Source organism: Protopterus annectens, chromosome 1.part0 (genome assembly GCF_019279795.1).
Source record: "Protopterus annectens isolate FY-2018-M chromosome 1.part0, PAN1.0, whole genome shotgun sequence".
Classification (NCBI taxonomy): domain Eukaryota; kingdom Metazoa; phylum Chordata; order Ceratodontiformes; family Protopteridae; genus Protopterus; species Protopterus annectens.
Genome location: NC_056725.1, coordinates 1,813,764,901 through 1,813,791,520, shown reverse-complemented (window position 1 = coordinate 1,813,791,520; position 26,620 = coordinate 1,813,764,901). Strand labels below are relative to the sequence as shown.

General features: G+C 41.3%; 1 protein-coding gene across 3 annotated transcripts in view; it reads left to right on the top strand.

Moving 5' to 3' along the window:
* The window catches only part of GHR (growth hormone receptor), a 1,761,548-nt gene that overhangs the window by 1,670,348 nt on the left and 64,580 nt on the right, over nt 1-26,620 (top strand). For all 3 annotated transcript variants that reach the window (XM_044069744.1, XM_044069739.1, XM_044069749.1), the window contains one exon: nt 22,198-22,267. In XM_044069744.1, the coding sequence (XP_043925679.1) occupies nt 22,198-22,267 (70 nt within the window). The remainder of the gene's footprint in view (nt 1-22,197; nt 22,268-26,620) is intronic.

Genomic DNA, 26,620 nt, shown 5'->3' with positions numbered 1-26,620 from the left:
ACTTTTTCTGGTACATGGCTTCCAATCCTGGACCTGTCTACTCTAAACACCTTTCTGGAGATTCCAAAATTCAAGATGCTGACTCTTCACCAGTTACTTCCTATGCTAGGCAAAGATGCCTGGTTGACAACTCTAGATTTAAAAGAGGCATACCTGCACATCCCAATCAGGGAATCTTGCAGAAGATACCTTCGCTTCAAAGCAGGCTACTTGCATTATCAGTTCTCTGCACTGCCCTTTGGCTTGTCTACTGTTCCCAGGGTATTCACAAAGTGCCTAGCTCCAGTGATTGCATTTTGCAGGCAAAGAAATATTCAAATATATCCATACCTGGACGATTGTCTAATTCAGGCAGAAAACCAGGGCATACTTTTAAATCATCTGGCGTTTGTAAAAAAGGGTTCTAACTTGTTTGGGTTACACCATAAACGAAAAGAAATCACAACTGGTACCCCGTCAACAGATTACATTCCTGGGTGCAAGCTTGAACACAGCTGCCCAGATGGCTTTCTTCACGCCAGAGAAGCAAATTCATTTGGTAACTTACTTCATACAAGTGGCCACAAAAACCCTGCTTATCTGCAAGACAAATACTGCAAGCCTTGGGGTTCATGCCCTCCTGCATTCTTTTAATTCCATATGCAAGACTGCAGATGAGGAAACTACAATGGTATCTATAAAGTCTGTGGAGTCAACATTGTCACAGCCTGGAAACAATGATTCCTGTCATACCTTGCCTATGCCTGGAGTTCTGTGGTGGGCAGAGGCCTGCCACCAAAACAAGGGACTACCATTCACACTACCCCCTGCCGCCCAAACCCTAACTACAGATGCATCAGATTATGCATGGGGGGGCTCATCTGGCAGGGAAGTACATTCAGGGCAAATAGAACCCAAATCAAATGCACCTACATTCAATCAAAAAGAAATGTTAGCTGTACAGAATGCTCTGACAGTCTTCAAGGACTACATTCTTCCAGGACAACTAATGGTAAAGACGGACAACACCACGGTTATGTGGTACATAAACAAGCAGGGGGGTACACATTCCTACCCCCTCTGCAGACTAGTCATGGTATTGTGGAACACAGCCTTGAGCTACCAAGTGAACCTACAAGCTCAATTCCTGCCAGGAAAATTGAATACACTGGCATACGGACTAAGTAGAAACCTCATGGACCCACACAAGTGGAAACTGGAACCACAGATTTTCAACATGTTGGCAAGCAAATGGAGGAGCCCAGACATAGATCTGTTTGCCTCCACCCAGAACTACCAGTTGGACAAGTTTTGCACAAGGACTCCCCACAAACAAGCCTGGAAAGTGGATGCTCTGTCCTTCAGCTGGAAAAACCTATCAGTCCACCTTTCCACCTCTGACTCTGCTCTCCAAAGTTCTACTAAAAGTCAGAGGACAAACCAAGGATGATTTTAATTGCTCCACACTGACCGCGCCGACACTGGTGTTCTCCCTCCTGCGCAGTGTGTCGCAAATATCTCCATGGCACCTGCCTCAGACCCCTTTTCTGCTGTCTCAGCAGGAGAACCAAATTCTGCACCCTCAGCTTCCAACATTGAACTTTGCAGCCTGGCTAATCACTTAAATTTATCCTTATCATCCCTCAGCAAACCTGTGTGGATGTCATCTTGGAAGCAAGGAGACCTAGTGCTAGAAAATCTTATGCTGACAAATGGAAAAGATTCTGTGCCTGGAACCAGTCTCTAGGGATGAGCACATCAGTGCCCAATTTACCTCAGATTTTGCAATACTTAACTGAGATGCTTCACAAGGGCCTGTCTTTTTCCTCCATTAAAATGCAAGCCTCAGCTATTTCAGCTCACTATAACACAGAACCACCCCTCTTCTCTCATCCTCTGCTCAAATAGTATCTCAGAGGGGCAAAAAACTTGAGACCACCCAGAAGAGCTCCTACCCCTGCCTGGGACCTTAACTTTGTTTTGGAGAAGCTCACTCTACCTCCTTTCGAGCCAGCTGCTACTGCAGACTTAAAATTTATTTCTTGGAAAACAGCCTTCCTTTTAGCAATCACTTCAGGTAGAAGGATATCTGAATTGCAGGCACTTATGCCAGTGAAGCCTTACATCATCTTTCATGCGTACAGGGTATCTCTCAGGACCAATCCATCCTTTATGCCGAAGGTGGTTTCCAGTGTGGCTCTTAATCAGTCCATGCATTTGCCAGCCTTCTTTTCCAATCCACAGAACAAAGGGGAACGGATTCTGCATTCCTTGGATGTGCACAGACAACTTAGATTTTACTTGGACAGGACTAAATCTCGAAGAAAATATGAACAATTGCTGGTAGCATTTGCTGCAGGGGCAGAGGGGAAGGCTATTTCAAAACAAACCATTTCTAAATGGATAAGCCATTGCATTCATTTCTGCTATAAACACCATGGAAAATCTATCCCACAGGGGATCAGATCTCACTCCACCAGGGCTGCATCTACTTCTGCAGCCTTTCTCAGAGGTGTTCCTACCAGGGATATCCTAGAAGCTGCTACCTGGAGTTCTGTACATACTTTCACCAAGCATTATCATTTACCAATTTTCTCTAAATCCAGAGCTGGCTTTGCCACTGCTGTCTTGCAGGGCCTTATCACTGGCCCTAATGCTGTATAAACTCCTCCTCCCAACCATAGCTTTGGGAATCTACCCAAATGTAATGACTGCAACAGTGAAACACGAAGAACATATTACAGTTGTGTACACTTACCATAAATGTAGATGTTTGAGTGTATTCACTGTTGCAGTCCTGGTTGCCCTCCCTCCAGCCCCCCAGTTTTTCTCTGGCTATAGCTCTACTTTCTTTTATTATGCTTAAAAGCCTTTTTGGTGTATTTGCTTTTGGTTGGAGGTATACTTTTGTGTTTTTGTGTTTATTTGCTCCCCATTAGCAGGGCACCTAACAATCTGGGGCAAGAAAAACTGATGTAATGGTGTTAGCTGCATGTTTTATACCCCTGACGACCTGACGTCATGTAAGAAGGGACAGCAACCGACGCAGGACCCAGGACTTTGTTAATCAGGCCAACTGAGGGCAACCTGCCAGCAGATTACCCAAATGTAATGACTGCAACAGTGAATACACTCGAGCATCTACATTTATGGTAAGTGTACACAGTTGTACTTTCTCCATATTCTTTCCCAAGCTGTATCAAGTTTTTACTTGCCTCCTGTCTCTGTTTCTTCACTACATCGTCTGGGGTCATAGTTGAGAATTCCACCCCATCTCATTGAAGTTATACTTTCTAATAGTATACTCAAAATGAATGCCCTCCTGCTTGGCTGTGTCTTTTCCTTCATCCCTCCTTTTGACTACAGGCTATCCCATGTGTTAATATTATAACCCCCACTCTGTTACTTTCTCTGTGGTATAAACTTCCAGCCTCTGAATGCTTTTCTTGCATCTCAGCACATCTTTTTATCATTTTGGTGGCCTTTCTGTGAACCATATGCTTGAGACATGTCTTGTTTTATGTAATAGGCCTCTAGAATTATTTTATCTTTATTCAAAGCATGGTGTTACCAGTAGTCCATGCAGAGGTGCAGTCGTTATCAGACCACAATGGCAGTGGTTGACTGCCAAAAGAGACCTGCAGTTTAATTTGTAATATATGTAGTTATTTTTCATGGTTGCTCATCAAACTTTTGAATGATGGTATTAGGACTTTTAAATCTGTTTGGAGTTTGGCTTGTTTGGATTTGTTCTTGACCTCTTCACCCCCTCATTTTTTTTCAGCAGCATTCTATATGCAGGTTTAGCATCTTCGGCACTCTCATCTTGATTAAATGTCACCTGTTACCTATTCAATTAATTGCTTATATTATTCTTTCAATTGAAATGTTATTTCTAAGTTGCTGCCTGCAATCTCTACAGCTTCTGCATAGTGAAGGAGTTGCTGCTAAAGTTACATTTTCCCGGTCCATTTTCATATTTTCTTAAGAATGAAGGTCTGTGTTGTGTGTACTACGATTTTGTACCAGTGCAGTGTTATACCAATACATATTTCCAATTTGCTAATTTGAAATGCTTGCAGCTGCATCTTTCTTGAAGCAAGTTTCACAATTTCAAGTATTTTTTGACGTAAAACAAATTTGACTTTTTTTGTTGGCCTTTATGACTAGTTGTTTGAGGTCGGGTTTTATTTCAGTCTGTTATGCTTCCCTGTCTTCATTTCGTATGTTTGTTTTTGTTAAGTGCTACATTCCAGCATTACTGCAGTTTGTGCACAGGCATATTTTGATATTTGTGACTGTGGTAGATTATGAAAGGTGTTTGTACAAACTTGTAGTCACTCAGGTTTTATTCTAATTTGGGGCAAGGTAGTTTAGTAAGATAGGAATACTGAAAGGATTTGAGATAATTTAGAATGTTTTTATAAAATCTGAAGCTGTGAATGAAATGCATATTATATGATGTCATGACCAGCTTTACTCTCAATGTCTGAATTTTTTTGTTTCCTTAAATAATTTTCAGTTTCAAAAATTATTTAAATTGGTTTCATCTTAGCCTGTTCCAGCATACATATTTTATTAAGGATATATTTTTTGTTTATTCATTTCTAAACTAAATTTACTATCATATTTGAGTTCTGTAAATTGTTTAAACTGAAGCACTTACTTTTTCTTTCCTGTTATCCCAGAATTTTGTTTGCCTTTGCTACTGACCTTTCACACTCCTGTTTGTAGTTCATTCATTCTTGATTTGATCTTCCTCGCTGTTGCAGCCCTTCTCTTCTGTAGTGAGTATTTAGTTCACTGCCTTTTGGTCATTTTCATCCCATTGCATCTTTTCTCAAGTTCCTTGTGATAAGCTGTACCCTAGGATCGTGTTTCTTTCCATGTGCATTGTTGCTATGTCGCAGTAGTTTACAGAGTGCCAGCTTCCTCTTCGTTTCTTACTTTTGTCTCCAGACTCAGCCCAGGAGCACATCTGATTAAGTGACTAACTTAGAGTCACACAGGAGGCAAAAGGAGGCTGACAGAGACTGAACTAAATTTCAACAAATGAATAAATAAATACATGCATATGTAAATAAAAACATAGGCAGTGAAATAAAGCAAATTAGCAGCTTTTATAGCTTTAATCCCCTGCTGACAGATGTTCCATCATTGGCACCTGGTATTGTTTAATGTTTCTGTCTTTACCTTTCTGAATGGTATTTCAGAAAATGTTAGTCCCTCTTGGAAGATGAGTCTGTAGCGATGTTTCCAAACGACGAAAAAAGGGATAGAAGTCTGAGTGGTTCTGTCCGATTCTTAATGTAGCCTTTCAAATCCTTATGAGACTACTTCCCTGAGGATTTTGAATAGCGTCATTAGATATGTTAGAGCCAGTTGATATATTAACATATGGAAACCACATTGAAGATTTTTGCAGTTTGCATTTTAGACTTTACTTTCAGTCCAGGTTTCTGCCCTTTGGCCCTTCCTCATTCTCAAGACCCACAAAAACCTGTCAACTGTGGTGACTGATATTTTGCAGAAGAAAGGCCTTCAGGTTTTATCTTTTTTTGAATTGATGGATATTCTTTGTGTTTCACTGTTGCAGTCATTACATTTAGGGTAATCTGCTGGCAGGTTGCCCTCAGTCGGCCTAGTTAACAAAGTCTTGGGTTCTGTGTCGGTTGCTGTCCCTTCTTCCATGACGTCAGGTCTTCAGGGGTATAAAACATGTAGCCGATGCCATTACATCAGTCTTTCTTGCCGCGCGGTGCCCGAAGCAGAAGCAGTTCGCAAGTGCCAGTTGGCTGACTCCTGAAATTTTCATTTTCAAGTTTCAGAACCGAAGTCTTCAACTAAAAGCTAAGTACCCCGTTGGGGAAACTTTTTCTTGCTCCTTACCGATGTTAGTAAAAGTTAATAATTGCATTACTTGTGGGAATCAAATACCTCATAAGGATTTTCATTTGTACTGCATTCCTTGCCTAGGCCCTGACCACAATGTACCTTGCTGTCAGTTTTGTGCTAAATTTAATAAACGCACTGTTAAACGTTGGTATATTTATGCTTCTAAATATTTTGGCTCATGATTTAATTATCCAGAAATGTCGTCGATTAGCAATCCGACTACTGGAGTACCTAAAAAACTCAAAGAAAAAGACAGAGACAGGCCGTCGTGGTCCAAAACTGACAACAACGCTTCTCCTAAGCCAGTCGCCAGTTCGCCGGTACTCAACGAGGCGCTTTCGCAGCCCCTGATACCCACTATTTCTGATTCGCAGGCCTCTACTGAGACCCATTCGGAGTCCGGTATGCCGCGAGATGCTTCAATTATGGAACCCGCTGATGTCTCTACCTTAGATGGGTCCAGAGCCGCTGTGCAGGCACCGGCTTTTGAGGGTGTTTTCAGGCCTACAGATTTGTATATTAGACCGACCCAATCTTCAATACTAAGGCCAAAATCTAAATCTATGTCTAAAAAACCGACGCCTGGGCCACATGTGCAGGCCCCTATGCCTAAAAAACAAATGATCAAAATGGCTGAAGATTTAATTACTCTGATCAGGGGTAGCCAACCCCCTCCTTCTAAGAGGCCTAGGCAAGACATTGATTATGAATCTTCTGAACAGGATTCTATTTCTTCTGACTCTTCTAATGAACAGAATTTGTCTATACCTACTTTTAAGGACTCTGATGCAGAAGATTCCATTCCTTCTGCTTCTCCTCCTGAGGATTTTTCTTTTGGGGAAACTTTAGATACCTTAAGGGAACATTTCCAATGGGAAAGTCAGGATTTCTCTGAATCTAAAAAGAGACTTAGGGATTTTCTTCTTCTTCCTCAGCATAGGCATTTGGCTATACCTCCTGTTCTAGACATTGTTGATGATGTTTTTTCAGAATCTAGTATGGCTCCTGATTCTCTGCCTCTGGCTCCTTGTAAGCCAGACAGATACTACAGGGTTCCTGACTCCCACAAATTCCTTTTCAAAAATCCTATTGCAGATCCTGAAACCATTTCTCACGGTCCCAAGGGCATTAAGGCCTCTACTGCTAAAAATCCTACCCCTTCTGATAGAGATTCCAGGGCACTGGATAGATGGGGTAAGAAGGTTTACACTTCTGCAACCTTGGCAATCAGGGCTTTAAACTGTCAATTTCATATGCTTAAATATCAACAGCATATCATGGGACTGCTTAAACAGAAAATGATGTTAATTTCTGACTGTGTGGAAAATAAAGATTTACAGGATTTATTGCATTCAGCTGAACAAGTTGGAAAACATACTTTGCAGTGTGGTTTTGATTCTTTGGAGGCCTCTTGCAGTGCTGCTGTAACTAGGTCTGTGCTAAGAAGGCATGCTTGGCTCAAAGAGCAAACTCTGCTTGATCATGTTAAAGCAAAAATGTTGGATGCTCCTTTACAACAGGACCGTAATAAGGCTGAAAAAGTTTAAAAAAAGATGGAAGATAAAGCTAAATCTATGCAAACTGTGAAAGATTTCTTACAAGTACAACCTCCAAAATTTAGTAGGCACTGGCCTACTAAGAACTGGTCCTTTCCAATTCCTTCAAGAGCCACTCAAGTCAAACCCAGACATTCCAAAGGCTCCAGGTTTCAGTCACAAGGGACTTTTAGAACAAAACAATGGGGTGCCTCCACCTCCAAATCTGGAAACAACAAGGCACCTCCCTATGGTAAACAGTCTCAATGACTTCCCTCTACAATTACCAAGCACTTGCCTCTTAGCCACCCCTTTGGGGGGGAAATTGGCACTTCATGGAAGAAACTGGCAACTTATAACCCAGGACAAATGGGTTTTAAATATAGTATCCCAGGGATATAGATTTCATTTCCACACATTACCAATCCCAAACGGATGGCCAGACCTGTCTCCAAATCAGAGGGCAGAGTTCCAGAAACAAGTACTGTCCCTCATGAACATGGAGGCTATTCAACCAGTACCAGAAGAGGAAAAGGGACAAGGTTTCTATTCAAGACTTTTTCTGGTACCCAGAAAAGACAAATCATGGTGTCCAATTCTGGACTTATCTACTCTAAACACATTTCTGGACATTCCAGAATTCAAGATGCTGACTCTTCAAAAGTTACTTCCTATGCTAGGCAAAGATGCCTGGCTGGTAACTCTAGACTTAAAAGAGGCTTACCTGCATATCCCAATCAGGGAATTTTGCAGAAGATACCTCCGCTTCAAAGCAGACTACTTACATTACCAGTTCTCTGCACTGCCCTTTGGCTTATCTACTGCGCCCAGGGTCTTCACAAAGTGCCTGGCTCCAGTAATTGCATTTTGCAGGCAAAGAAATATTCAAATATATCCATACCTGGACGATTGTCTAATTCAGGCAGAAAAAAGGACATTCTTCTAAAGCATCTGGCATTTGTAAAAAGGGTTCTAAATTGTTTAGGGTACCCCATAAAAGAAAAGAAATCACAACTGGTACCCTCTAAAAAAAAATTACATTCCTGGGTGCAAGCTTGAATACAACTGCCCAGATGGCTTACCTTATGCCAGAAAAGCAAATTCATTTGGTAACTTACTTCAAACAGGTTGCCACAAAAACCCTGCTATCTGCAAGACAAATTCTGCAAGCCTTGGGATTCATGGCCTCCTGCATTTTTCTAATTCCATATGCAAGACTGCATATGAGGGAACATCAGTGGTACTTAAAAAGTTTATGGAATCAACATTGTCACAGCCTGGAAACAATGATTCCTATCATACCTTGCCTGCAACTAGAGTTCCTATGGTGGGCAGAGGCCTGCCACCAAAACAAGGGACTGCCATTCACTCCACCCCCTGCCGCCCAAACCCTAACAACAGACGCATCAGACTATTCTTGGGGGGGCTCATCTGGCAGGGAAGTGCATTCAGGGCAAATAGAGCCCAAATCAAATGCACCTTCATATCAATTAGAAAGAGATGCTAGCTGTACAGAATGCACTGACAGCCTTCAAGGACTACCTTCATCCAGGAAAATTAATGATAAAGACAGACGACACCACAGTTATGTAGTACATAAACAAGCAGGGGGTACACACTCCTACCCCCTTTGCAGACTAGCCATGGCATTGTGGAACACGGCCTTGACCTACCAAACACAACTACAAGCTCGATTCCTGCCAGGAAAGCTGAATAATCTGGCAGACAAACTAAGCAGAAATCTCATGGACCCACACGAATGGAAACTGGAACCACAGATTTTCAACATGTTGACACACAAATGGGGGAGTCCAGACATAGATCTTCTTGCCTCACCCCAGAACTATCATTTGGACAAATTCTGCACAAGAACTCATCACAAAAAAGCCTGGAAAGTGGATGCTCTATCATTCAGCTGGAAAAGCCTATCAGTCTCTGCTTTTCACCCTCTGCCTCTGGTCTCCAAAGTTCTACTAAAAGTCAAACAGAACAAACCAAAAATTATTCTGATTGCTCCAGACTGGCCTCGCCAACACTGGTACCCACTGCTGCGCAATGTGTCACACCTTTCACCGTGGCACCTTCCTCAGACACCTTACTTACTGTCTCAGCAGAACGACCAAATTCTGCACACTCCGCTCCAAACTTTGAATCTTGCAGCGTGGCTAATCACCTAAATTCACCCTTAGCATCTCTCAGCAAACCTGTGATGGATGTCATTTTGGAGGCGAGAAGGTCTCGTACTAGAAAATCTTATGCTGACAAATGGAAAAGATTCTGTGCCTGGAATCAGTCACAAGGAATAAGTACAGCAGTGCCCAGTATTCCTCAGATTTTACAATACTTAACTGAGATACTTTACAAGGGCCTGTACTTTTCTTCCATAAAAATCCATGCCTCAGCCGTTTCAGCTAATTACAACACAGAACCTCCCCTCTTCTCTCATCCTCTGCTAAAGCAGTATCTCAGAGGGACCAAAAACTTAAGACCACCCAGGAGAGCTCCAACCTCTGCTTCGGACCTCAATTTTGTATTGAAAAAACTCACTCGCCCTCCTTTCGAGCCAGCCGCTACTGCAGACTTAAAATTTCTCTCCTGGAAAACAGCTTTCCTTTTAGCAGACACTTCAGCTAGAAGAATTTCTGAATTACAGGCTCTTATGGCAGTGAAGCCTTTCATTATTTTTCATGCGGACAGGGTGTCTCTCAGGACCAATCCATCCTTCATACCTAAGGTGGTATCCAGTGTGGCTCTTAATCAGACCATTCATTTGCCAACTTTCTTTCCCAATCCACAGAACAAGGGGGAGCAGATTCTGCATTCATTGGATGTACACAGACAACTTAGATTTTACTTAAACAGGAAAAAATCTCTAAGAAAATCTGAACAACTACTGGTGGCATTTGCTGCAGGGGCATAAGGATAGTCTATTTCAAAGCAGACTATTTCCAAATGGATAAGCCATTGCATTCGCTTCTGCAATATGCAGCATGGTAAAACTATCCCCCAGGGGATCAGATCTTATTCCACCAGAGCTGCATCTACTTCTACAGCCTTTCTCAGAGGTGTTCCTACCAGAGACATTCTAGAAGCTGCTACCTGGAGCTCAGTTCATATGTTCACCAAACATTACCATTTACCTTTCTTCTCTAAATCCAGAGCTGGCTTTGCCACAGCTGTCCTGCAGGGCCTTATAGCTGGTCCTAATGCTGTATAAATCCATCCTCCCAACCATAGCTTTGGGAATCTACCCACATGTAATGACTGGTACAACAAGAGGTCCTGGTCAAAGCAAAGCCCAAAGCACAAAGTAATATTCCTTAACGCAAATTTATTGTGGAAAGACAACAAGCGTTTTCGCTACTCCAAAAGAGAGAAGTCCAATTTGAAGCTCTTAACAACTATGTGCTTCCCCTGTGAGAATTATTAAACTGGACAAAGGGGGTAGGTTAGTTATTTTTGAAAATGATCAGTACACTCAAAGAATGTTTGAGGTTCTTGATTCTCAAGCTTATAGACCAGCATCACTGAATGAAATGAACAGTTGCTCAAATAGACTTAGATGTTACTTTAGGGACATTTACCTTTTGGGAAGAATTGATGTGGACACATACAAATATATAGATATTGTTTCACCAAAAGTACCGGTAATGTTTGGAATACCAAAGGTCCACAAGAATAGTAGTGACCCCCCTATGAGAGCGTTAATAGATGGAAGATCTTCTATGACCTATCCATGTTCTAAATATGTAGACTTTTTGCTCTCTAAATACATTAAACTGGTACCCAGCATTTGTAAGGTCTCTTGGTCTTTTTTGACCAATATTAATAGTATTCCTTTTAACAATCATTGCAACTTTCTCACTATTGACATTGTCGATTTGTACACCTCAATCCCTCAACAAGAAGCGGTTGAGTGGATTTGTTTACTCCTTAATGAACTTAAAGCACCTAAGGTTGAGATCGACAACGTCACTGAAGTATTAGATATAGTTCTCACGTCTAACTTTTTCACCTTTGATGGTTCTATCTACTTGCAAACTCAAGGTGTGGTAATGGGCTCACCTTGCAGTGCCAGTGTTGCCAACCTTTTTATGGCACACTGGGAGAAAAACTTCCTTTTCAACAACCCAGATTGGATGAAACACATCCATTATTACACGAGATTTTTGGATGATGTTTTCATCCTCTTCGAAGGTGAGGCCACACTAGCAGAGTCATTAGTGGATTTTTTAAATACAACTACACCTTTCCTCAAGTTTACTTATAATTTTTCTAAGGAAAGCATGGACTATCTTGACGTGAAATTGACTAAAGATTCAACTATTTCTAGTCTTCAATCTTCCATTTTTAGGAAAGCTACTTACTGCAATTCCTTTTTACACTATTCTCGCTCTCACCCTTACAAACAAAAAAGAGCTATTGTTAAAGGTCAACTGGTGAGGGCAGTAAGGATGTGCAGTAAGCTTTCCGATTTCATTTCTGAATGTAACTTCTTGAAACAACTATTTATTAATAGAGGTTACCCTCAGGTTATGTTTGAGACTCTATTCAGTGAGGTTGAGCTTAAGAGATCTAATGGCTATTTTAAGCCTCTCCTCAACTGTGAGAAGGGAGTAGGAACAACTGTACAGGCCCTTGTCGTTAATGAAGAAGAGATGAGTAATCCAGGTACAACAGTTGAGTTAACTACTGTACAAGGCTTGACCATCCCCCCTTTGAGTTTTATCACCACTTTCAACAGTAATTCTAACCAGATTTTGAGGATTATACAGAAAAATTGGTTTTTCATTGAAAGTAATCCACTCTTATTAGAAAAATTAGGTACTAGACCTTATGTTGTTTATAAAAGGGGAAAGAACATAAAGGAACTGTTACAGAGGAATACTTATTCACATCCTTATCAATAGACTTAAAGGGACTTTTTCTTGTGGAATGTGCAACTGGTGTAATGTAATTCGTGTTGGTTCCACCTTTTCTATTAGGGATAGAAAATTTGATATCAAATTTAAAATTAACTGTGAAACAAAGTCTATAGTGTACATTGTTTTCTGTGTGTGTTGCCTATGCTCTATGTCGGAAAAACCGACAGAAAATTTAAGGAGTGTGTTTACCAACATTGCTACGCCATTAAAAAAGGTAAAACTGAAAACGCATTAGCTAAGCACGTTACATGTAACCCAGGGCACAGTTTCACATTTATGGGCATTGATCATGTACCAGTATCCATTAGAGGTGGCCCTACTTCACTGGTTCTTGAAAACCGTGAATTGGAATGGCAGTTGAAACTTGATGCCTTTAATAACCCGGGTTTAAATGAGAATTGCAATATTGCACCTGTTCTTAAACTCAAGGCATTTCTGAGATGATGCTTATATTGAGAACACTTTTTCAGCTCTTGTTTGCCCTTATTTACTAGCTGGGCTGACTTATCTTAACCTTATTACAAAACAACAAATAGTTACTTTTATATTTTTAAAAAATTTATGGTTTTACTATTTATTCTCTTGATCTAATTATCCACTGGATTTGAGTTGCTTAGGCAACTTTCATTAATATTGTTTTTACATCTACTAAAAACCTCTTTATCTAATTTTACTTTCAAACATTTTCTATGTATATAAACTGTGTTACTGTTAACTGATGAGTTACTTTACTATGTATTTTTGTTTCTTTCACTTGGTATTGCCCTTTTAAGTGTATTGTCTTATTTTATTGAAAGGAAGTTATGTAATGTACCAACTGCTACTTAGGTTCAAAAAGGTTTTGGCGGCCTTGTTGTACTTCTCTGATGAAGCTTCTCTCTTTTGGAGTAGCGAAAACGCTTGTTGTCTTTCCACAATAAATTTGCATTAAGGAATATTACTTTGTGCTTTGGGCTTTGCTTTGACCAGGACCTCTTGTTGTACCAGTTTGTTTGCTTGTTTCCAGGTTTTTAACAAATGTAATGACTGCAACAGTGAAACACGAAGAACATAGTACAGTTGTGTACACTTACCATAAATGTAGATGTTCCAGTGTATTCACTGATGCAGTCCTGGTTACCCTCCCTCCAGCCCCGTTTTTTCTCTTACTATACCTCTACTTTCTTTTACTATGCTTAAAAGCCTTTTTGGTGTATTTGCTTTTGTTTAGAGGTATATTTTTTGTGTTCTTTAATTTGTTTTATATATATATATATATATATATATATATGTATATATATATATATATATATATATATATATATATATATATATATATTGCTCCCCATTTGGGGGGCACCTGAAATCTGGGGCAAGAAAAACTGATGTAATGGCGTCGGCTGCATGTTTTATACCCCTGACGACCTGACGTCATGGAAGAAGGGACAGCAACTGACGCAGGACCCAAGACTTTGTTAATCAGGCCGACTGAGGGCAACCTGCCAGCAGACTACCCTAAATGTAATGACTGCAACAGTGAATACACTCGAACATCTACATTTATGGTAAGTGTACACAGCTGTACTTTTTTCATCATACATAGGCTTTTCCCTGGCTTCATTCGATGCAGTGTGCCCATAATTTTGTAACCCTCTTCCTATGGAGGGGACCCAGAAGATCAGGGAGCTGTCTCCCTGAGCGGTGGTTTTAGAGTTGTGTAGTAAGAATGCACACAGATGCAGTCCAGTCTGCAATTAATTAAATGTAAAGTTAGCACTAACTAAAACAAAAATGTGATTGGGACTGATGTGCCCTCACTAAAAATTCTAAGCATCATTACTTATCACCAGTGAAAATGTAGATGTTCATCGTGTTACACTGCTGCAGTCATTAAACTTGGGTTATCCTGCCGTCAGGCGGTCCCTCAGTCAGCCTGAGTTCCAAAGTCTTGGTCCGGCATCGGTTGCTGTCGCTTCTTCCTGGACTTCAGTGTGACAGGGGGTATATAAGATGCAGCCGACACCATTTTCTTCAGTCTTTCTTGCCGCTCGGTGCCCGAAGCAAAAGCAGTTCGCAAGAGACGGTCGGCCGACTCCTGAGATATTCATTCCGAATCCAGAACCGAAGCCTTCTACAAAGCTAAGTACCCCGTTGGGGAAACTTTTTCTTCCCTCAGACTGATGTCAGTAAAAGTTAATAACTGTATTTCTTGTGGTAATCAAATACCTCATAAGGATTTTCATTCTTATTGTATCCCATGCCTAGGCCCAGACCATGACGTCACAGGTTGTCAGTTTTGCGCTAGGTTTAACAAGCGCACTATTAAATGTCGGTTTGATTTTGCCCAACAATATTTTGGCAGAAAATTCAATTATACCATGCCGTCAGAACTACCGACGACCGGAATTCACAAAAAGCACAAAGACAAGGACAGGCATCCGAGGCCTAAAACAGACGACAAAGCTTCTTCTAGGCCAGTCGCCGGTTCTCCGGTTTTCAGCGAGGCGCCTTCACAGCCCCTGACGACTGCTTCTTTAGAACCTCAGGCCACCTCTGACTCCCACTTGAAGATGGTTGGGCTTTCGGGCGCACCAGATTTACAGCCTACCGAGACTAAACCTTCAGAGGGATCCGGAGTAGCTGAACAACCCGAAGCTTCAGTGGGTGTTTTCAGACCTACTCAGTTAACCATTAAATCTTCTGCCAAGTCTAAAACGCCTTTAAAAGCAAAGAAACAAATTCAACATTCACCAGGACAGGCCTCCATGCCTACGAAACAAATTCTCAAAATGGCCGAAGACTTAATCACTCTGATCAGGGGGTCCCATCCCCCTCCTGATAAAAGGACTAGACAGGATGCAGACTATGACTCATCCGACCAGGCATCCATCTCTTCAGATTCATCCTCAGACCTAGGATACTCTTTACCCCCTTATGAGGATTTTGATGCTGAGAAATCAATTCCTTCAGCCTCTCCACCAGAGGACTACTCCTTTGGGGAAACCTTACATACCATGAGGGAACATTTCCATTGGGAGGGCCAGGATTATTCAGAATCCAAGAAAAGCTCAGAGATTTCCTTTTATTATCCCAACTCAGACCCCTTGCTATTCCGCCAGTGTTAGATATTGTGGATGATGTGTATACTGAATCCACTTTAAATCCTGATTCTTTACCTCCTGCTCCAGTTAAGCCAGACAGATACTACAGAGTCCCTGACTCTCACAAATGTCTTTATAAAAGCCCTGATGCTGACCCTGAAACTATTTCTCAGGGCCCAAAGGGGTAAAGGCCTCCTCAGCATAGAATCCAGTCCCATCTGACAGAGATTCCAGAACATTGGACAGATGGGGAAGAAAGTGTATACATCTGCAACTTTTGCAATGAGGGCCTTAAATTGCCAGTTTCACATGCTAAAATATCAGCAATATTTGATGTCTCAGTTGAAACAAAAAATGCTTCCAAACTCAGATCCTCCTAATTATAAATAAATGCAGGATTTATTGCATGCAGCTGAACAAGTGGGAAAACATACTTTGCAATTTGGTTTTGATTCATTAGAGGCCTCCTGTAGAACAGCAGTTACAGGATCTGTCATTAGAAGACATGCTTGGTTAAAAGAACAGACGTTACCTGATCATGTTAAAGCAAAATTATTGGATGCACCTTTGCAGCAGGATGTTTTATTTGGAGTTAAGGCAGAAGAGGTATTAAAGAAAATGGAGGATAAGGCAAAATCTATGCAACGGTGAAGGATTTCTTACAGGTTCAGCCTCATCGATTTAGCAGAAATTGGCCAACAAAGAATTGGTCCTTTCCAGTTACAGACAGACCTCAAAGGGGCAGATACAGATGTCCAAAAGGTAGAGGTCAACCACAAGGTCCTTACAGGCCTCGACAATGGGGTGCATCAGCCCAGAAAGAAGGGGAAGACAGGCCTCAACCTTACAAAAAACAGCCCCAATGACTTCCCACTACAGCTGCCAAACAGTTCTCTCTTGGCAGCCCCCTTGTGAGGAAAACTGGCACTTTTCTGTCACAACTGGCATATGATCACCAAAGACAAATGGGTTCTCAACATTGTATCTCAAGGTTACAGGTTCCACTTTCACACTCTACCAAGGCTAAAAGGAATGCCAAATCTGCCACCAAATCAATGGGCAGAGGCTCAAAGACAAATTATAGCCCTCATGGACATGAGAGCTATTCAAAAGGTACCGACACAAGAGCAAGGACAAGGATTTTACTCAAGCCTCTTTCTGGTTCCCAGAAAGGACAAAGCCTGGAGGCCCATTCTGGATCTTTCTTCTCTAAACACTTACCTGGATGTTCCAAAATTCAAAATGTTGACACTACAGCAGCTTCTTCCCATGCTGGGAAAGAAAGCTTGGCTCGTAACTTTGGACCTCAAGGAGGCATACCTGCATGTCCATATCAGACAAAACCGCAGAAGATACCGCAGATTCATAGCTGGTTCAATGCACTACCAATTCTCTGCTCTGCCCTTTGGCTTATCTAATACGCCCAGGGTCTTCACAAAGTGCCTGGCACCAGTAATTGCATTTTGCAGACAGAAAGGAATTCAAATTTATCCGTACCTGGACGACTGCCTGATTCAAGCAGAGAGCAAGGACATTCTTCTAAAGCATCTGGTATTTCTAAAAAAGTTATTAAGTTGCCTAGGTTACACAGTAAATGAAAAGAAGTCAAAACTAGTGCCCTCACAATAGATAATATTCCTGGGTGCCAGCTTGAATACAACCGCCCAGATGGCTTATCTCACGCCAGACAAGCAAGGACAACTGACTCAATATTTTCAATTGATGGCAACAAAGACCCAACTCCCTGCAAGAAAAATTCTGCAGGTCTTGGGTTACATGGCATCTTGCATACTACTAATTCCATATGCCAGACTGCATATGAGGAAACTACAGTGGTACCTAAAGAGTGTCTGGTCTCAACACTGTCAAAGTTTGGAAACAGTAATACCACTAATTCCTTGCCTTCAACAGGAGTTTCGATGGTGGGCTCAAGCATGTTACCTCAACAAGGGACAGCCTTTCACTCAACCCACAGCCAGGCAAATACTGACAACAGATGCATTAGATTACGCCTGGGGAGCACACATGGCAGGAAAATGTATTCAGGGCAAGTGGCCCGCAGAACAAAGGCATCTTCACATCAATCAAAAAAAGATGCTAGCTGTACAAAATGCCCTTATAGCTTTCAAGGACCTTCTGCATCCAGGACAACTACTACTAAAGACAGACAACACCACAGTTATGTGGTACATAAACAAGCAAGGGGGCACTCATTCTTATCCCCTCTGCAGGCAAGCCATGACCTTGTGGAACACAGCTTTAACCTGTCAAGTTCATTTACAAGCACAATTCCTGCCAGGAGAGAAAAACACACTGACAGATGACTTAAGCAGAAACATCATGGATCCGCACGAGTGGAAATTACATCCACAAATATTCAGAATGATAACACAAAAATGGTGGAGCCCGGATATAGATCTGTTTGCATCCCCAATGAACTGCCAGCTACAGAAATTCTGCACAAGGACTTACCACCCACAAGCATGGAAAGTGGATTCCCTCTCATTCAGCTGGAAAAACCTACAAGTATATGCTTTCCCACCACTACCTCTCCTTCCAAAGGTACTCATAAAAGCGAGGCAAGAAAAGCCAAAGATGATCCTGATTGCCCCAGACTGGCCGCACCAGCACTGGTACCCAATCTTAAAGAACTTAGCACAAGGTCCACCCTGGATTCTGCCTCAAATCCCACATCTTCTGACTCAGCACAACAATCAGATACTTCACAGCCAGCTAAAGACTTTAAACCTGGCTGCATGGCAGATTCCTTAGTCAAGCAAGCAATGCCTCTCTCCAAAGCTGTTATGGATGTCATTCTGGAGGCCAGAAGGCCTAGCACCAAGAAAGCCTATTCGGATAAATGGAAGAGATTCTGTGCCTGGAACCAGGCTTACAGCCTTGACCCTCTTTTCCCTAATATTCCTCAGATACTACAATATTTAACTGAGATGCTGGACAAAGACCTCTCCTTTTCATCCATAAAGATTCACGCCTCTGCCATCTCTGCTCATTACAACACGGACCCACCTATTTTTTCTAATCCTTTGCTAAAACAGTACCTCAGAGGGGCTAAAAACATAAGACCGCCCCGTAGAGCACCAACTCCAACTTGGGACCTCAACTTCGTGTTGGAAAAATTAACTTTACCTCCTTCTGAGCCAGCTAACTCAGCAGAGGTAAAATATGTCTCTTGGAAAACTGCTCTGCTCCTGGCAATAACCACAGCACAAAGAGTTTCAGAATTGCAGGCTCTAATGGCAGTGGAACCTTTCATAATTTTCCACCAAGACAGGGTGTCTTTAAGAACAAACCCTACTTTTATGCCAAAGGTGGTATCAAGTGTGGCTGTAAACCAAACTTTTCACGTGCCAACTTTTTATCCAAACCCACAGCATAAAGGGGAGAGACTTCTGCATTCTTTGGACATTCATAGGCAGTTACGCTTCTACTTGGACAAAACCAAAGCTTTCAGGAAAACTGAGCAATTGTTTGTAGCATATGCTGCAGGAGCACAGGGAAAAGCCATTTCAAAACAGGCCATTTCAAAATGGATAGGACACTGTATACCTTTCTGCTATACACACCATGGGTAAACTGTACCTAACAGCATTAGGTCTCATTCCACCAGGGCAACAGCCACTTCAACTGCCTACCTCAGAGTAGTACCTACCAAGGACATTTGGAAGCAGCAACTTGGAGTTCTGTACATACCTTTACCAAGCATTGCCATCTGCCTCTTTACTCTAAGTCCATAGCTGGCTTTGCCACTGCAGTGCTGCAGGGCCTTATAGCCACCCCTAATGCCTTATAGAACCAGCCACCCTACCTCAGCTTTGGGATTCTACCCAAGTGTAATGACTGCAGCAGTGTAACACGATGAACATAATACAGTTTTGTACTTACCATAAATGTAGATGTTCGAGTGTATGCACTGCTGCAGTCCAGGTTACCCTCCCTCCTTCCCCTCTTACTTGCTGGTACGTACCTAAGTCTTCTACCCTTTACTTCCTATGGGGAGTATTTGCTGGTAACTGAAAGTTTTTGATTGCTTTTTATATGTATAAACTCCAAAAAATGTTGGTCGAAACAAAAAAGGACTGCCCAAAAGGAAAATCACAAAGTTTAATGAAGCGCTTTTCGTTTGCTTAGTAAGCAAACTTCTTCAGACTTCAGGTCTGAAGAAGTTTGCTTACTACAACAAGCGCTTCATTAAACTTTGTGATTTTCCTTTTGGGCAGTCCTTTTTTGTTTCGACCAACATTTTTTGGAGTTTTTTTCAGTTTTCAGTTTTCTCGTTGGTTTTTTATGGCTTTTTATATGTATGTTTTATTAGCAATTTGCATTGCCTACCTTTTTGGGGGCACCTGACATTTGGGGCAAGAAAAACTGAAGAAAATGGCGTTGACTGCATCTTATATACCCCTGTTGCACTGACGTCAGGGAAGAAGCTACAGCAACCGATGCCGGACCAAGACTTTGGAACTCAGGCTGACTGAGGGACCACCTGACGGCAGGATAACCCAAGTGTAATGACTGCAGCAGTGTATACACTCAAACATCTACATTTATGGTAGGTACAAAACTGTACTTTATGCAGTCTTTTGTCAAATGATGAACACTCAAAAACACCCCACTCTGTTATTAACAGCACAAACTCAGCACCATGAAAGATGCACTTGAGGTGAAAAAATCTACACAATCATTTCATTTATTTTATCATCTCATTTTTCATAATTGTATTCTGTTATGTAATTTAAAATCTTTTAAAATTCACACAACTTTTCCTACATATACTTTTTTAAGAGTAATGGAACTACAGTCAAAATAACTAAAGGAGGCTGTGGTGCATCAGTATTCCTGTCATACCGTCTAATATAAAAAATATGCACAGTGTCCAGCTTACAGATGAACACTGCCTACCCTTTTGATATAAAAAAACCTCTGTTTGTGAGTTACCATCTCTTCTCATTTCACCAGCCTTTTTTGAACATCTCATGCTTGCCATGAATAGACAAGGCTGTAACCTAGATTTGGTTCTCACAGGCTTCTTACAACTTTGGCATAACGTCAACACCTATTTTCCCCCTTATATCCTTTTTTTTGTTTTTCTCTCATCTTTGTGCCTGGCTGATCCATTCCTACCTTCTTGGGTGAGAGTGAGCTGCCGCACAGACAGCCGTCATTTTTTTGTTTTGTTGTTATGCCCCCCCCCCTTGGATGGAGAATATAGGATCTATACCATTATGTAGACCAGTCTTCCCCATGTGGATGCATGCTTTCATATGCTTGTGATGAAGCCTACTGCAGTGCAGTTCAGAGAATTGTTTGCAAGCCTTAGGGCACTTTTGTGTCTGCTGACCATCCTACAGTAGGATTGAGGCATCTCACAAGCTGGACCACCATTATCCCCAAGAGAGGCATGAGCATCCTCCCTCTTATAACTGCAGCAGATGCACAAGACTAATCGAATCCACCTAAGTCATAGTCATAGCCTTGTTCTTCTGAGACAATAGACCTGGCCACCTACAACTTAATTTTTTTTTTTTTTTTTTTTTTTTTTTTACAAATCACCAATAATAATAAAGAACACACACTTAACTGCATAAAATTAAAAAAAAATAAAAATAATTAATAAAATCACACTAGAAATAAAACCAGAATGTAGAGTAGGTGTAAGAAGTACTTCTGTCAAGCAAATGAAAATCAAGGAAAAATGAATAAAGAATGTCCTGATGTCATGACATTAAAAGAAGCCCTGAAACTGATCATCCCCATGTCATTGAAAGCAAGCTTTAAGTTAGTATTCAAACATCTACAGAAAGGTGCAGGACTTAATAAAAAATAATGTTACCTAGAGTTTTCTAGCCACACCTGTGGGACAGCCAGCATTCCCTGCAAAAGAGAATGCAAAGCCCATAGTGGAGGACAGTGCAACAGTATAAGCTCCGCCGAGTAAATGTGACCCATGTTGTATAGGGGCAAATACACACCAGCATCATGATTTTGAAGGTGGTGAAAAAGTAGACCAGGAGCCAGTACACATTCTGCAAAACAGGTGCAGCATGATGGTCACATGATATACCAGAAAAAGCTGTTTTTGTAAATTTGTTTGTTTCTTAGGCATGTTTAATTTGATTTTGATCACATAAGATGTTTTTAAACAGCAGAAGGAAAGTGATATATGTGTAAGTTAAGCAAAAGTAAAAAATGTGAAGTTTAACCTATGGAAAAATTAAATGCTCATGTTTGAAATTTCCAGAATATCACATACATTTTTAAAAAATGCAGTCCCATGGTTGGTGTAGTTACAAAGTATGCAGACATGCTACTAGTAGCTTGGTTTGAAAGCAGATATTGGGTAATTAAAGGCTTGGTTGCGCACCCTAAGACACAGAAGTCATTCTTTTGTGGTTCACTGGAGACTTCTGCTGAAGAGAGTACAGTCTTGTGAGCATTGGCAGTTATCCTGTGCCTGTGCACAAGCAAAACTGCATGGCTTTATACCACTGTATAATTCTGCCCTGTATCACAGATGCCAGAGAATGGGCCTCTTTGACTGATCCCATAATGAAACTAACCCACTATTACTGTAGGTTTGAGACTCTTATCTGATTCATAGTATTGCGCATAAGAACAAATTCATAATGGAGGCAGCAGCTGAGTGTAGTCAGATGTCATGAGGCTGAGGTAGTAACAGTCAGAGGAAGCAGTGAGCATCATTGAACAAGAACGTAGAAGTATCAATAGCTAACATTTAATGTGTACTGTTTTACTGTTTTGAAGGCTGAAGCTTCTGATTTTGCCTCCCGTTCCAGTTCCAAAAATAAAAGGAATTGACCCAGATCTCCTGAAGGCAAGTACAGGCTCATTATGGTAAATATTAATGTTGCTGTACTGTAGATATTGATATAGTAAGCATGTATTATGATGGGGTAACATATAAGTATTAAGTTGTTACTGCAGATTTACTGTAGTTTATACATCAGCTAGTTGTCTTCATTCTAGTAGAGTCATACAGTAAATACAGATGTGTAATTTATGGTTTATAGAAAAATTTGTTTTCCATTTTCCAGTTGTGTGAGTAGAGCACAGTGATCTGTAGTTAACCTGAGAAAAAAGATGCACTTAACCATTAAAATGGTTAACTGTCAAACGTGATATCACTGGATTGATAATTCTGTGGGAAAAGAAAGTGTGTTACTCACATATACACTTCATAAGACCAGTTTTATTTCATTTCTCATAAAGAGCATTTACTGAAAATTCTGATTTATTTTTTGTGCCTAGTCCCACTTCTTGCGCCTCTTGGTTCCCTCATTGAGCCAATTTGAATAGGCTGAAGGGCTCTCCGTCTGAGGAATATTTTCTAGGGCAGGAGTTAGACACAGTAGGTGCTGTAATCTGCACAGCAGGACACTGGATTTTTGGTGTATGCCCTGCCATCCATGTGCACGTGAAAGCACCTGAGGGAAATGTGAGTGGACTCCCTGTGTATTTTCTATGCCTCTATGAATTACAGAAGACAGCACATGCATGTGACCCCAGTCTACAGCGGTGGTTCTTCTGTGGAGTTGATCACCAGGTGTTGCAAACCCATTCCCCACCACCACCATGACACACACAAACAGTTGAACAGGCTCTGCCTCTTCATTCCTTTCCTGTCTCTTGCCCGCTACAGCAGATGCCTAAGCTGCTGACCAAACTCCTGGCACATGGGTCATAGCCTGGAGCTGGCTGAAAATTCAGATATAATGTCATAACTGTTTCTGTACAAGTCAAGAAGTTTAACTGGGATGTGGTTTGTTTGTGGAATCTCACTTCATAAATCTGTCATTGCCAAACCAAAATCCATCTGACAACCCTTCTAAGCCACATGGTGCACAATCTAACTGTAGTGGGGAGAGATTCAGAGTTCTTAAGCCTTTAGCCAATATTCTGCATGTAGCTGGCAGTAAGTTAATTATTGCCAGTAGTTGTCCACCCTGCTCAGGTATTACTTTGACTGAGCAGACATGTTTGATCCATTCTGTTTACCCTCCATTGAGAAAAAGACTACAGGAGGTATGTTAAACCTAAGCTGTCTTACATTCCACTTGCTGAATATCAAACAGTGGTGATTTTTGCAATGTGCACCTTTCAAATATTGATGCACTACCAGTGTAGAGAACTGTCTGAATAAGGACCTGCTGTACCTCCCAGCAAATTTAGAAGACAGTATCAGTATCGGTATGCATACAAAATGTAGTTGAGAGAAGGGACGTTTAAATTTAAAAAATATAGGTAATAATTTTGATAAGCAGTTCTCCTCATCCCATCCTTTCTTTGCTCTGTCCCAGTTTTCAAACCCTGTAATAATTTGTGTACCACTGTGTTATGCTGTAGGTTCCAGGACCCTGCCACACTTCTGTCCAAGAAACATTTTCTTGTGTGTGTTTCAAACTGATCTTTTTCCAGTGGCCTTCCATGGCCTTTCTCTACGTTTTTGTTTAACTCCATCTCTCCCACTTGTCCCCCAACACCAAAGGATTTCAGTATCTTATCTATTTCTCCTCTGTCTTGCAGTGTACGCATACTCAGCTGTCTCTCTCCTCTCCCCTTGACTGCGTTCACATGTTCTGCCTGCATGGTTATTCTTTCTCTCACGACACCTGTGATGCAGATTTCCACTGTGGTTAGAGGAAGAATGTTTTGGTATCTCTGTAATCCACTTCCTGTAACCTGCATGCATGTATCCTGTTGACATTTAGTACATACCTGCCACACTGAATTGCAAGACTCACAGGTTTATAGGTGTATATTATGCTAACAACCACTTGGGCCCTTATAAACCTAGTTGTGCAACTCAAATGTGGCCCACAAATTTGATCTGTATAAGGTTGATTTACTGACTGCCTCAGTCCATCAGATACGTACGTGCAAGACCACCCATCCCTTTTGTCCATGTGGTGCCTAAATAGAGTTAGGGAGGTGTTCTACTTCACATGGATGGGGAGTCTATTCCAGAGAATGTGAATTCTCTGAGAAGTATGTCTGTCTCTCCAACATGTCCTGTTTGTTGCAACCAAAATGTATGTGTTTTGATCTAGTAGTTCTAATGCTGTTTGTTTTGCGGATGCAGAAAAGGGTCCAGGGATGCCTTTTATTCCAGGCAAAGATCACCTCTCGGTAGTATGCATGATACAGAGGAAAGAGACAAGGCTTTGAGGCAATCAGTGTAGGACATTTTGTTTATTCCTTTTATTTTTTTAGTAAGGACATTTTGTAGACATTCAAATTGCTGCATTTGTCTGGTCAGGTACATACCGCAGGGGTCATTATGCTCTATGGTAGTTCTGATGACGGCTGAGTACAGTGGTACTGTGACCTTTCTGTACCTAGATACCATGCCCTAACTTATAAGTTGAGTAACATAGAAGGATGTTGTTATTACTTTAGACGCATGTTGGTGGAAAGCTAGGTTACTATCTACATGAGTTTCCAGATCCCTGGCTAGTAAATCAACTTTTAGCTGTGTTTCATTGATGATGCAGTTACCCATGGTGGCTGACTTCACAAAAGGTACTACAATGTATTCCGTGGTATTGCATTTTAAACCATGAAGCCATGGCTTTGGCATCAAACATTTGTCTTGTGTTAGACCTTTCTGAAGGGTGTTCTTGTCTGGGGGGGGGGGGGATTCAGTGACTGCTCCTAGATGTTCTTCGTGTTTCACTGTTGCAGTCATTACATTTGGGTAATCTTCTGGCAGGTTGCCCTCAGTCATCCTGATTAACAAAATCTTGGGTCCTGCATCGGTTGCTGTCCCTTCATCCATGACGACAGGTCGTCAGGGGTATAAAACATGCAGCCGACACCATTACATCAGTCTTTCTTGCCGTGGGGTGCCCGAAGCAGAAGCAGTTTGCAAGTGCCGGTTAGCCGACTCCTGAAATTTTCATTTTCAAGTTTCAGAACCGAAGTCTTCAACTTAAAGCTAAGTACCCCGTTGGGGAAACTTTTTCTTGCTCCTTACCAATGTCAGTATTTATTTGTTTATTTTATTTATTTGCAGTTGGTTAACCAGGATAGTATACTAAAAACAGAAACCTGATCTCAACCATGATGTAGTCATATAGCAAGTAGAATTCCAACAAATAATCCAAAAAGTAAGCTGGTAGACGTGATGATAGTATAAAAAGATCTCTTCTTTAATATTCAATACAGTGGGTGAAGGTAAGCGCTTTCGCGTGGTCACAGCCACGCTTCCTCAGACATTTTTTAACCAGGATAGTCCAGTGGGCCAAAATAACCCGTTTTCAATGGTGTCCTGGGGAGAAAAGCTCCAACACAAAGATTACAGCAATTTACAATTTAACTATTTCCGGTTCTGACAAAACAAAAATTACTGAGGCTACAAAATTTTTTTTGTTACATTTAGTAGAAGGAGAACATTGCTCTAGTAAATATACGGCTTCTTAAGATGAAGTAGTAGGATTAGAGGATAAGAAGAAGTTAATTGCAGCAGGCTTAGAATGTGCTAGATGCAAATATGAACTTGTTTGGAATATATGAGATAGATGGCTGTAGGAAGTGGAGAATAGGCTATGAGGGGTGGGAGCAGGAACATTCCCATGTGGATGTTAGATGTGAGTGAAGCGATTTTTTTAAAGGACGGGAGGCTAGTGATGGTATGAATGGAGGGAAGGAGGGAGTTCCATAGGCGTGTTAGGGAAAAGGACAGGAGGTTTTGTCCTGGGGGGGGGTGAAGGGGTTTGTACACTTCTATTAGGTTTTGATTGCTAGATCTTAGGAGTCTTTGTGGGTGGTGCATTTTAAAGGTAGAGGAGAGGGAGGGACAGAGGAAGGGGTGGAAATTGAGTTTGTGTGCATAGGTGAGTTGAGTATAGGAGAGGTAGTTGGGAAGCTCTAGCCAGTTTAGTTTGTGGAGAGGTACACAGTGATGGGTTGATGATTTGTTGCTAGTGGCGAATCTGGCAATTTTATTATAACAAGAGGACAAGTTTTTTTTGAGAGATGATTGTAGGTTTGTTAGGAGAGGGGCACCATAAAGTAGGGAAGATATGAGAAATGTAGTAGAGAGAGTGAGCTTAGTCGCTGTAGTGAGGTATCGATTGTGTCGGTGGAGCATGCCAAGTTTTTGGTGGGTTTTTTTATGTTTAGTTGTAGATGGGAAGTGAATTTAAGCTTGTCATCGATCTGTACTCCT